The sequence below is a fragment of the Cebus imitator genome, unplaced genomic scaffold (assembly GCF_001604975.1).
Source record: "Cebus imitator isolate Cc_AM_T3 unplaced genomic scaffold, Cebus_imitator-1.0 Scaffold20, whole genome shotgun sequence".
NCBI lineage: Eukaryota > Metazoa > Chordata > Mammalia > Primates > Cebidae > Cebus > Cebus imitator.
This window is the reverse complement of record NW_016107335.1, coordinates 2,177,866-2,189,619: the sequence shown is the minus strand read 5'-3', so window position 1 is coordinate 2,189,619 and position 11,754 is coordinate 2,177,866. Positions and strand designations below refer to the sequence as shown.

At 60.2% G+C, this 11,754-nt stretch overlaps 1 protein-coding gene across 1 annotated transcript; it reads right to left on the bottom strand.

The window, feature by feature from the left end:
* Positions 1-3,085: 3,085 nt before the first annotated feature.
* Positions 3,086-8,843, bottom strand: MNX1 (motor neuron and pancreas homeobox 1). The gene is made up of 3 exons (XM_017519480.2): positions 7,844-8,843; positions 4,685-4,845; positions 3,086-4,097 (listed from the first exon to the last, which is right to left on the bottom strand). Exons 1-3 carry the CDS (start codon positions 8,535-8,537, stop codon positions 3,744-3,746), a joined length of 1,209 nt encoding a protein of 402 aa, XP_017374969.1. The 5' UTR covers positions 8,538-8,843; the 3' UTR covers positions 3,086-3,743.
* Positions 8,844-11,754: the final 2,911 nt, after the last annotated feature.

The following is an 11,754-nucleotide window of genomic DNA, read 5'->3' as shown; positions in this document are numbered from 1 at the left end:
TTTTGGATATATACCCAGAACTGAGACTGCTGGATCAGATGGTGATTTGATTTTTAATTTTTTGAGGAAACTTTTTGAGGAAATTCTATTATTTTACATAATGGCCACACCATGTTACATTCCCACAACAGCTCCAATTTCCCACATCCTTGTTTGTTTTATATTGGCCATCTTAACACACGTGAGGTGACATCTGTGGCTTTGATTTGCATTTCCCTGAGGCTAGCAGTGTTGAGATCTTTTCATATGGTTGTTGCCATTTCAAAATCTTATTTGGAGTCAAGTCATTTGCCCATGTAGTTTGGTTTTGTTGAGAGTGGTGAGAACTCTGGATATTAACCCATTACCAGATTCGTTTTGCAGATGGCATCTGCCATTCCCAGGCTGCTTTTGACTCTGGTTGATTGTCCTTTGCGGCGCGGACGTTTTTCCGTTTGACGTGGTCCCATTTGTGTATTTTTGCTTTGGTTGCCTTGCGTTCGGGGTCCGAGAAGGAAAGTCACCGGATGGGGGAAGGGACAGGTCCACCTCCTCTCCCTTCGAGCTGTTTCTTTACTCCCTGACGCCAGGCCGTAGCCAGGGTCTCCAGGCTGCCTCTCACCCGGCAGCCTGAGCTCTAGGAGGGGCTGGAAAGGAGCCCCCCGGCCGCCCTCTGGCGGGCGCGCTTTTCTACGCCCAGCAGAACTCGCCCACGGCAAGGCGCCTTTTTCTAAGAACGGAGGAGAACCCACACTGGAGCAAAGAAAACGATGGGCGAGAGGTAGGGCCTCGGTGGGGCCTCGGTGGGGCAAGGAGGCCAGGCTGGGGTTCCAAAGGACAGAGTCAGCTTTGGGTGGGGGCCCTCCCTGGGGACCCAGGGCCCTGGGTCGCAGAGACGGCCACCGCGGGGGTCTCCCCCCGCCTACCTTCGCTTCCGTTGCAGGCGGTGAACTCTGCAGGCCTCCAGGGCAGCCAGAGGACATCAGAGAAGTCCCGCGGCGGAGGCCTGGGCCTGTCTGAAAACACCAAACACCGCCTCAGCTCCCTCTGGGCTCCCCCTGCGGAGACCTTGCTCCAGGTCCTGAGAACCCGATTCCTGGGGGCCGCAAAGGCTTTCTACCCCATGCGCGGGGTCAGCTGGCGGCTCGGGTGCTGTTGGAGGGCGGGGCCCCGAAGGGACCCCCGCTACAGGCCGAGCCGCATCAGCGACCCCGAGCGCGGCGTCTAGGGGTGAGGGGTGCGCCAGCGAGACGGGCAGAGCCGGGCCTCCCGACCGTTCATTAGGCAGAATGAATTGTGCACCGTGCCCGGAGTGGATGAGGACGAGCCAGTGATTATATTTAAATTTGCTATAATTGATTTGGGGAAGAGCTACTGTGACAAGAACGAATTGATCATTAAATTTATTGACGAGATAAATTCCGCCGCGATTGAGCGGCCCGCAGGCGCAGGGGCCGGCGAAGGTCCCGGGCCTGGCTCTGCTGGAGGACGGGGGAGGGGCGGCCCTATTAACAGCATCTTCCTTCAGTGTCGCTTTTCCCCGCGTCCCAGAGGAAGCGCCTGCACCCTGAGGGTAGAGGGACAGACCCTCCGCGGAAGCCTGGGGCGCCCCAGCTCCGGGCGTGAGACCCCTTTCCAGGCCGAGCCCCCCCTTGCCTGTCTGCCCACTGCGGGTGGGGGCGCTGAGGCTGGGCCAGCTGAGCCCAAGGGGAACATAATCTCCAGATGTGAAGCCAGCCGGGGAGAGATTGCTGCAGGCTGAACCTCATCAATGTGTTAGAAATTAAAAAGAAATGTACAGATTGCAGATATTTTAAAAAACAACAACAAAAAATCAGTCTTCCCCTTGCCCCCCTCTCCTCTGGTTTTCCCACTCTCTTTCTCTGGGCACTCTTCCTCCTCCACCAGTGGCAAACCCTCTCCCAGTTCCCTCAAAGCACCTTTGGACCCCAGGCGGCGGAGCCCAGCCCCTGCGCCAGCGCTCAGCAGCTGCTTCTGCCTGGACTCCCAGCAGCCGCGCCCCGGCCTTGGTTGAGGTTGATTTTATGGAAGGGGCCCGGGGTGATAATGAGTTGCCAGAGAGGATATTAATCTCCCCGCACCCTGAGGCAGAGGAGTGGCCGAGCTTGCCCTGCGGTAATCACCCAAATGAAACACCAGGCCCTTCTGAACTCATTTTATCAGCTGGGAGGAGGGAGGGAAGGAGGGAGGAGAAGGGCACTCCCAGGTGCTGCTGAGAAAGTGACAAACAGAAGAAAGGAGGAAGGCCCGGGAGAAGGGCGAGGTGCGGCGTCCACGGTCGCCCCTCTCCTCCAGGCCTGGAGAGGCCACTGGGTCAGCAGTGGGGGAAGGGGGACGGGGGGCGCGCCGGGCTGGGTGGCCGCGGGCCTGCGCTCCCGGGCGGGCGAGAGCGCGGGCTGAGCCCGCATGTGCGCAGCACATGGCGCTGGCGCTGGCGCTGGCCGCGGTGATTGATGGCGCGTGCTGCAGAGGCTGATTAACCCGGAGCCGCAGCAGCAGCAGCAGCGGTGCGGAGCACTCCTGCATCCCGCTGCTGTCCTCGCGGACGAGGTTTGCACAGGGCCAAGAAGACCGAGCCTGGCCAGCCAAGGAAGGTTCTGCCAACAGAGAGGGCCGGGGTCGAGGAGGACAGAAGCACTGCGCAATTCGGTGCGTTCCGGGAAATGTGCAGAAGCAGCACCTGAGGTCTCAGGACCCCACATGCTACTAACGCCTAATCGTTTGAAGCTTATTTTCTGAAACGCCCAAATAGCGTATTTCCACTTCTGGAGTGCCATCGAAACAAGAGCCCGCGAGGAAATAGGAAAATAAATAAATAGAGTCCCCAGCTCCGCTTCTGAGGGGCATGTGTACCAGGACAGGCGTGGGTCAGGCAGCCAGGCACGCGCTGACACCTGGCCACAGGTATTCTGCCAACACTTCACACTGCGACTCCCCAGCAGCAGGCGCGGAGGTGGTCCTGACACCCACTTGAGACTCCGATTTTCACCCTTAGCTGACAACCGCAGAGTAGACACCCTCCCCATCATTTCTACTAACAAACGGTAAAGCCGCAGGCATAACCCCCAAAACGCGTGCACGCTGATCCAGTACAAAAGCAATTTATTTTACATTTCATCGTGGGCGATGGGAGAAGCTAAATAATAATTTAGCATGCATACGTAGACGTTTCTTTTTATATATAAATACAATATATAAAAATAAAGACAGTACAGTTTTGAGATTTTCAGCAGTTTGAACGCTTGCGACATGATCCCCCGGACCCCAGAGACGTAAGCATAAACCCTTTTTCTTTTCCCAATACTCTGCAGAACGGCGGCTCCAGAGGCGGTTTCAAGTTTCAGAAGTCAGGTAACACTGTGGGTTTCCACCTTCTCGCACGCGGGAAGAGGGGAGACGGGAGGTTCCCCTGTGGGGGGGCTCGGTTCTTCTCACAGGCACCTCGCACCTCCCCCAACACCAACCAAAATTAAAAGAACCAGAGTTCAAGTTTCAGCCCCCGGGTCTCCCTCTCGCTGTTTCTTGAAGAGAAGGCGAGGCGCCCTGGCTTAAAAGGGAAGCGCCCAGGACTGGAGGCCGAGGCCGATCCCTCCAGCCCGGTCTGGGCTAGGGGTTCACCAGGCGGCGGCCGAGCCTGCTCTCCCTGCTGGGCTGGGCCAAGTGGGTGCGGGCGCCGGGGCCTCCGGGAGAAGCTGCCGGCCTGGGTGCTCCGAGCGCGCCGCACCTGCTGGGCCGCTGGACTCCTACTGCGGCGCAGGCTGGTGGCTGGGCCGCGGGGGCGGAGAGTCGTCCTCGGAGGAGCAGTCGGAGGAGGCGGCGTGGGTGCTGGCGCCGTTGCTGTAGGGGAAATGGTCCTCGTCGTCCTCGTCCTCGTCCTCCTCGGGGTCACTGTCCCTCAAGTCCCGCAGGCGGCGTCCGCTGCCCTTGTCCCCGGGCGCGGGCGGCCCCAGCAGCTCCTCCGCGCCCGGCTCCTCCGCGCCGCCCTTCCCCGAGCCCCCGCCGCTGCCCTTCTGTTTCTCCGCTTCCTGCGCCGCCTGCTCTTTGGCCTTTTTGCTGCGTTTCCATTTCATCCGCCGGTTCTGGAACCAGATCTTCACCTGTGGGCACAAGCGGGCATGAGAAACCAGCCACCGCCATTCAAGCCTTCCTGTCTGGAGTCCCCCGCCGCGAGCGCCTGGGCCGCAGCGGGTCGGCCCTGGAATGGCCTCTGGGTAAGACGACTTAGAAGCTGAATGGGGAAGGGGCTGGTGGCTTCCTCCTCCCCCTACCACCTCCCACTCAGCAGCAAACCGCAGAGCTGGGCTGGGGCTCCGAGGGAGCTAGGACTGTGTCCCTAGCACCCCAGGCCGGGGACTTTTCTCCCCCGCACCCTCCCTCTAACGACGAAGGGTCAGGGCAGGGGGCCACGTAGTGGTAAAACTCAGGATGTTCCCTCCTCTCTTTCTAGAACAAGGGGATCACCTTCTTCAGAAAAAAGGAGGGGTCCTTAAGTGCAGATTTTTGGGCCCCACCCGAAGCTACTGAATCGGCGCTCTGGGCTCCTTAGATGAACCCGTGCGCCTGCCTGCCGTCTGAAGCGTCGGGGCGCAGCGCCAGATGCCCAAGACCGCCTGTGGGTCACGAGTGCAGAGGTGACAGTGTCCCTTGGGAGGCCTGGGTGCGTTGGGGCGGGGCGGGCGCGCACCTGGGTCTCCGTGAGCATGAGCGAGGTGGCCACCTCGAAGCGCTTGGGCCTAGACAGGTACTTGTTGAGCTTGAACTGGTGCTCCAGCTCCAGCAGCTGCTGGCTGGTGAAGGCGGTGCGCGGCCGGCGGCACTTCCCCAGGAGATTCGACTGCGCCTGGGCTGGGGACCAAAGGGCAGTGAGGCCCACAGTCAGCTGGTCCTCGTCCCCGACCCTCCTGTGGCTGCTGGTACCACTACGGCAAGGCCCCAGCGTGGAAGGTTCCCTCCGGGCACTGCAGAGGGTGAGGCTGTCCCTCCTCATCGGTGCCCCCTCTCCAAGGAATGGGACTCCGGACCCAGACGACCAAGTGCAAATGGGTGGTTTGGGCTTAATGGGACCAATTTTTTTTGTCTGCTCTGGGAGACGTCTGAGTGTTCCTGTTGAGCAGGGTCCATCGCTGGATGCACCTCTCCACAGGAGCCGGCATTGGTATGAGAGGATTGACCCAGGGGCAAGAGAAGTGAGGTCAGTTGGGGGCCAAGATAGAGGTTCCAGGAAGCCCAAGCGTTCGAGGCTGCAGCGAGCTAGGACTGCACCACTGTGCTGCACCCTGAGCAACACGGCAAGACCCCACCTCTCAATAAATAAAAATAATAATAACAAAATAAAGGAGCAGTGAGTGGCAGAACCAAGTCTCTCCCCCTGTCCTCACCGCACCTTCCTAGAGGTTCAGGCTCAGATCCAGACAGGTCTGGGAAGAGCTGGTGCTGCTGTGGCAGGCCTGCCTCCTCTGTCTCCTTAAGACAGAAAAGGAGGCGGAGGAGAAGGAGAGGAAGGGAGGGAGGGAGGGAGGGAAGGAGGGATGAAGGAAGGAGGGAAGGAAGAAAGGAAAGAGGGAGAGAGGAAAGGGAGGGAGGGAGGAGAGAACAGGACCAAACCCAGGGTCCAAGTCTGTGTATTCATCAGGGAGCCTCCCACCTTTCAAATCTTTTTCTTGACAAACCCCCTCCTGGGGCGAGCGGTGGGGGTGAGGGGGGAGGGCAAGTCCTGGAGAGACTGGAAGCCTTTTCAGGACAATTCTCATTACGCAAATTACAGGCAGAGGTGCAGGCAGGATCCGGTTCTCTGTGCGTTCGAGGAGGCCTGCCCGGCTTTATTTACATAATTTCGCACGGTTACATCACAGAGAATTTTATGACCTCAAAACGAGACTTCCCTTGATTTCCCAGGAGCCTGACAAGTGTTAGACAATAAAAGAAAGAAAGAAAAGGAAAGAAAGGGGGCCAGCCCCAGGCCAGGATGAGCTCAGGTCCCCCGGGAAGGGCAATTTGCTTTAGAGGATGGCCCACGCCCCCTGCTTTAGTCAAACAAGGCCCCGAATTCCCAACTTGACAATACATTAGAACTTTAATTAAAACACTGGCTCCGGAGGGACCATTTGGGAAATACCATCCAACGGGCAGAGACAACCAATTAAAGAAACGAAACAGGTTTCCCCGTGACCAGCGAGGAGGGCTTCTCAGAACACAGGCCACTGTCCTTGGCCAGGTTATGCCGGCCCTTTTGGATTGCCGGTGCACATTCCTCTCCTGAACTTAAAACCAGCTGTGTTTGAAATTTGGCCAACTCTAGGTCAACATTCAAAATCTGAAATGGCAAGGTGTGTTGGGAAAGGGGTCTCACTTTAATAAATTTTTTGAGTGACCTTGGGCTACAAGCTCCGGAAAGCGCAGATTGGGGCTGGTGGGAGCCCAAGGCCCTCGAAGGCCTAGGACCACTGCCCCCGGGCTGGCCAGCCCACTCAGTGGGCAGCTTTCCGGCCCTCGCTCTAGGAAATGCAGGTTATAGTGGTGGCTTTCTAACAGAAGGGTTGGGCCCTGGGTCTGCAGCCAGGCCTTGGAGGGTGCTCTGAGTTTTAAGCCCAGGCTGGCAGGAGATCCCAGTCACAAAGGTGTCTGAGGTGAGAGGCAGCTTTCCCTCTTCCAGCGGAGTCAGTGGGGCTGACTCTCCCAGGGAGGGATGGGTGGCAGTGGGGCCTTCTTGGGGCTAGGCTGGGAAAGCCTGGGGCAGCTGCAGGGATTTTCTCACCCCCTTGCGACTTCTCCAGCCTCTGGGGTCCTAGATTTTCTCTGTTTACTCACAATCACGGCTTCCAGCAAAGGAATCTGAATTCTGGAGTGTTTATTTCTGTTTTCTTTTTTGCTTTTCCCCTGCTCTGCCTGCATCTCCCCAGTCTAAACAAACCTACTCAGACAGAAACAATGGGGTCTCTTTGTTTGGGTGTTGGGCCGCTGAAGCCTGGAGAGGTATCCATCTTCTGCTCCAGCCCGACTCAAAAGTAGCTGACCCCGATGGGGCGAGCGGGGAGAGCCAGAGTCCCCGAGCCCCAGCCCGGAGAGACCGCGTGTGCCAGGAAAGCCTGAGGGTCCCAGGCCTCTCGAGAGGCGTCCCGCCCGGATGGAGAGGAAGCTGCCCGAAGCCCAGCGGCTCTGGGGTTGGGGGAACCGGGGCTCCCTCGGCCCCACTTTGGAGAGGCTGGGCGCCCGGGACTCCAGGCCAAGCAACCACTGTTTAGAGTCCCCGTATCGCTGGTTCAAGCCAGGCCATCTGCTTCGGCCATGCACCCCCCGCTCCAACGCCCTTCCAGAGGAGGGCAGCGCCCTGGTAAGAGCCGGGGGGTTCCCTGGGCCCTGGCCTTGCCGCCCCGGGTCTCCGAAGCCCATTTCTCTTTTTGCTGCTCCTGAAGCACTCCCTCTCCCAGGAGGGGCTGCGGGTCTCTAGCGCCCAGAATGGGGGACCCGGCCCAAGTTCCTTTCCCCGGTGATAAGCCCTGACTCCCATTCCCAGGCCTGCCTAATTCGGGGCGCTCTCCGGCTCGCCTTCCCCGCGACTTCCTTTTCCTGCAGCCTGCGGGTTAATCATTAGATCTCAGTCTCACACCTCCAACTGCCCCTTCGCGTTAGGAGAGGAAGAGAAGGCAAGGCCTGCGCAGAGCCATTTTAACAATTCGTTGCCCGTCTCACGCCTGGGGGTCTGGGCAAGTCCTCGCAGAGCGCCGGCGGCTTCGCAGCGCTTCCCTGGCTCGCTGGGAGCCGAGCACAGAGTGGGGCAGGCAGTGCCGGGTGGAGGATGTGCGAGGCCCTCCCGCCACGGGCCCGGGGGCCGCAGGGTACTCACAGTTGAAGTCGGGCATCTTGGGCAGGATCATGCCCGCGGTGGACGCGCGCAGCCACTGGTCCAGCTGGAAGGTGCCGGCGCCCAGCTTGATTGGGTCTGCGGGGTGCGCCGGGTGCCCGCCCTGCACCTGCGGGTACGGGTAGGAGAGCGCCGGGTGCTGGCCCGCCAGCGCAGCCGCCGCCGCCGCCGCGGAGTAGCCGTAGACCGGGTGGCCATAGAGCGCCGCCTGCGCCGGGAGGCCCGCACCGCCCTGCGCGCCCCCCGGGTGCAGCCCCAGCGCCAGGCCCCCTGCGGCGGCGGCGGCGGCGGCGGCGGCGGCGGCAGCGGCTGCGGCCGCTGCGCCCGGGTGCGCGTGGTGGTGGGGGCCCCCGTGCCCGCCGCCCGTGCCGCCGCCGCCGCCCGCGCCCAGGAAGCCGGGTTTGGGTAGCAGTGCGCAGTGCGCGGCCAGCAGGCGCGGCGGCGACGGGCTTTCGGCGCGCAAGCGGTCGGCGGGCGCCGCGGGCGGCTCCGAGGACGCGGGGCTGCAGCTGCCGCTCGTGCCGCCGCTTGCCCCGCCACCGCCGCCACCTCCGGTGCCAGATGCGGCGGCGGCGAGCGACGTGACCAAGGCCAGCGGCGCGCTCTGCGCAGAGGCGGCTCGCGGGGGGTCCACCGCCAGCAGGGCGTCGATGCGGAAATTTTTGGATTTTTCCATCGGCTCGTTTGGGGCTGGCGCTTGGGGCCCGGTGGTGGGCGACGCGGCGGTGTGCAGGCTCGCGGAGTCAGTGCGCGCAGTGCAAGCCCGCGGGTTCGGTGTTGTTGTGGTTATTTGCCAATAATCAAAGTCGCCGCCGGAAACTCAGCCGAGGGTGACCATGGTCCCGGCGCCTCCTCCGTGCGGGCCCCGCCCCGGGCCGCGCTCGCACAAACTCCCACGCGAGTGCGTCCCTGCGCCCGGGCCGGGAAGCCCGGCTCTCTGCGCTCCAGCCCTCAGGCGACCGCGCCGAGGCCGCTGACGCCGAGCTGGGGACCCGCGCCCCTCCGCGCACTTGAAGCTGAGCGCGGCCTCCGATTGGCGCGAGCGGAGGGGTCCCGGGGAGGGCAGCCGGCTCCGCCATTGGCCGAGGGGCGCACCTGTCACCGTCCCGGCCTCCCGCCGCCCCGCCCCCGCGCCGCGGGGTCCTAAGCAGCCCAGGGTGTTGAGCAGCGCTGGCGGGCTGGGACACCGCTGGGGGGTGGATGCTTCAAGGTGCAACCTGGGGCCTCTGCCCGCCCTCCCGAGGGTGCGCAGCCGGGCGGCGGGCACTGGCAACCCTCGGACCCCTGAAGAGCCCCGCGGCGGCCCGAGACCGGCTACTGAGACTCCTTGCCCCCTCCGAGCTTGGTCCCTGGAGCCAGCTGTGCGCGTCCTCTCTGGCCTCCTCGCCGGCCTTTGCGTTGGTTCACCTCCTTCTCGAGGAGCGCGGTCGTTCCACGCTCCGGAGCGCCCAGGCTGCGCGCAGACCTGGCCGCTCTGCGAGGTGACTGCAGCGCACTGAAGACCTTTGTGTTTCCCAAGCCCTTCCATCTCCCGGTCTCCAGGGCGCAGCAGGGGAGGGTTGTGTCCCTGTGGCCAAAGCTGTGCAGGTCAAACCTTATCTGCTCTGGGAATGCCCCACATTTCAGGTGTGTGCGCGGGGGCGTGGGGGTGTAAAAGCTCATGTGAGTGTGAGTTTGGCCTCCACGGATCCTCTCTGGGAGCCCCTGCCCCAGCCAGTCAAGGCGGAGATGGCAGATCTGCGCGCCCAGGCCTGCAGGAACCCAAGTCGGCTTGCGGATGTCGCCCACGTGCCTGCCCCGTGGAGCGGATCCTCGGTGACAAAGCTCTTTCTGGCTGCGGAGGGATGCCCGTGGGCTGGCGGGAGTCGAGGCCCACACGTCTCGGCCCTGAAAAACCCAGAGGGCCCGGCGTCCTCCGGGAGCCCTGCAGCCGCGACCCACGCCAGCCCCCCTGTAGGAGGTGGGAGATGCGGTCTCTTGTGCGCTGCCGGGGCCTCCTGAGAAGCGGAGAGGAAAGCGCTTCCCGTGAGCGAGGCCAGGAGTGAGTCTCCAGAGCTCGCCCCCTCCCCCACACGTACACTTCAAATATTTACAGTAAAAGCACTTCCAAGGGCGTTTTTGAAGCTGAAAGAATCAACACAGGGGTCGGGAAGTCAAGCGGCATCAACACCAGGCTTTGTCAATAGCGCCCTTAGACCCAGTTATCTTCCCCAGCCAGCGTGAGAACCCGGAGGAAGCTCCAGGGTCCAGAAACCCAGGCTTCCTATGCAGGTGAGAGGTGAATAAAGGGCCGGACGGGGCTGTGAGGAGGGTAGAGGACCAAAGAGAAAATCAGTGCCAGGTAAACTGATTTTAAAATTATCAGGCCAGGTTGCTACAAGAGGGATTTTTGAAAAGGCAGACAGAGACCTTGCTTTTTTTTTTTTTTTTTTTTTTTTTTAACCTAGGTGAGAGTTGGTGACAGTGAGTTTGTTGGCATCAGTGGTATCTTTTTCATTATAACACAGGGTCGTCCCCAGACGCGCAGGACTGGTTGGAAGCTTAGGTGGAGAGCAATGGGTGAGTAACAGCAGCTTGGAGTCAATGTGGTCTGGCTTTGCAGAGAACCACTGGTGAAAAGAAATCTCAAGCATTCACCTGGAGTTTGTCGTGCCTTTAGATGTCTCTTTGGGGTGATAACATGCAGTTCTGCCTCTAAGTGGAGAAAGGAAAACACTTGCATTTCTTGAACACCTACTATGTGCCATAAGCTTTCTAGAATTCTCTTCCTTAATCTTCACTATGACACTGGAAGGAAGATTTTTTTTTTTTTTTTGAGACAGAGTTTAGCTCTTGTTGTGCAGGCTGGAGTTCAATGCCACGATCTTGGCTCACTGCAACCTCCATTTCCCAGGTTCAAGCGATTCTCCTGCCTCAGCTTCCCCAGTAGCTGAGATTACAGGCATATGGCACCAAGCCCGGCTAATTTTTGTATTTTTAGTAGAGATGGGGTTTCACCATGTTGGTCAGGCTAGTCTCAAATTCCTGACATCAGGTGATCTACCGGCCTCGGCCTCCCAAAGTGCTGGGATTACAGGTGTGAGCCACCGCGCCTGGCCTGTCGTCTCCATTTTCTAGAATACAGGTTCAGAGAGTTTGAGATTCTTGTTCCCAGCAGACGGTTTGGCCTTAGAGCTGGAAGTGGGACCAGGTATGACAGCAGGGACCACACAGTTCCCACCCTGCTGCCCTGGGTCCCCATCCTATCTGTTTGTTTTGGGGAGGGAAGGCTTATGAAGGAGACCAGAGATTCTTAGCCACCTGCTCCAAGCGGGAAGCCCTGTCTGTGACCCTGCCTCCCCCGGGGTAGAGAGCACAGCCTTGGCGTCCTCCTCCTCCAGGGGTTTCTCATCTCATCACCCCCATCTGCTGGGGGCAGGTTGCTTGGTCCTGAGGTCAGTGACTGAGGCAGTCGAGGGAAGACAGTGCTGCAGAAGAAGTCTCCCAGGATGGACCTTGGAGCAGGTGCTGTTCCTCTCTCCAGCCAAAAACACCCACTGCCAGGGTAATTTTAGTTGTTGATGGGGTGTGCAGTCTAGACTCATCTTCCTCAGCAAGCTCACCGGGAGGGTTTTGTGGCTTTTTTTTGGTAACTCCCAGAGGAAATTCATTTCACCCCTTTGTGTTCTGCAGTAACTGTGCTCCAAAACCCCTTCACACCCTGCCTCAGGTTTCTACTCTGCCTGAGACCTGCTGAGGGCACCTCCCTGGAAACAGACAGGACATGTGTGCGGGTCCTTCAGGTGTCTGTGCCAGGAGGCCCAGCATAGCAGCTCTGCACCCTGCTGGGGCCGCCCGTCTAGCCGCAGTGCCATTTCAGGAGTCTGAAGCTCCATGTCTTAGTGGATTTGTTT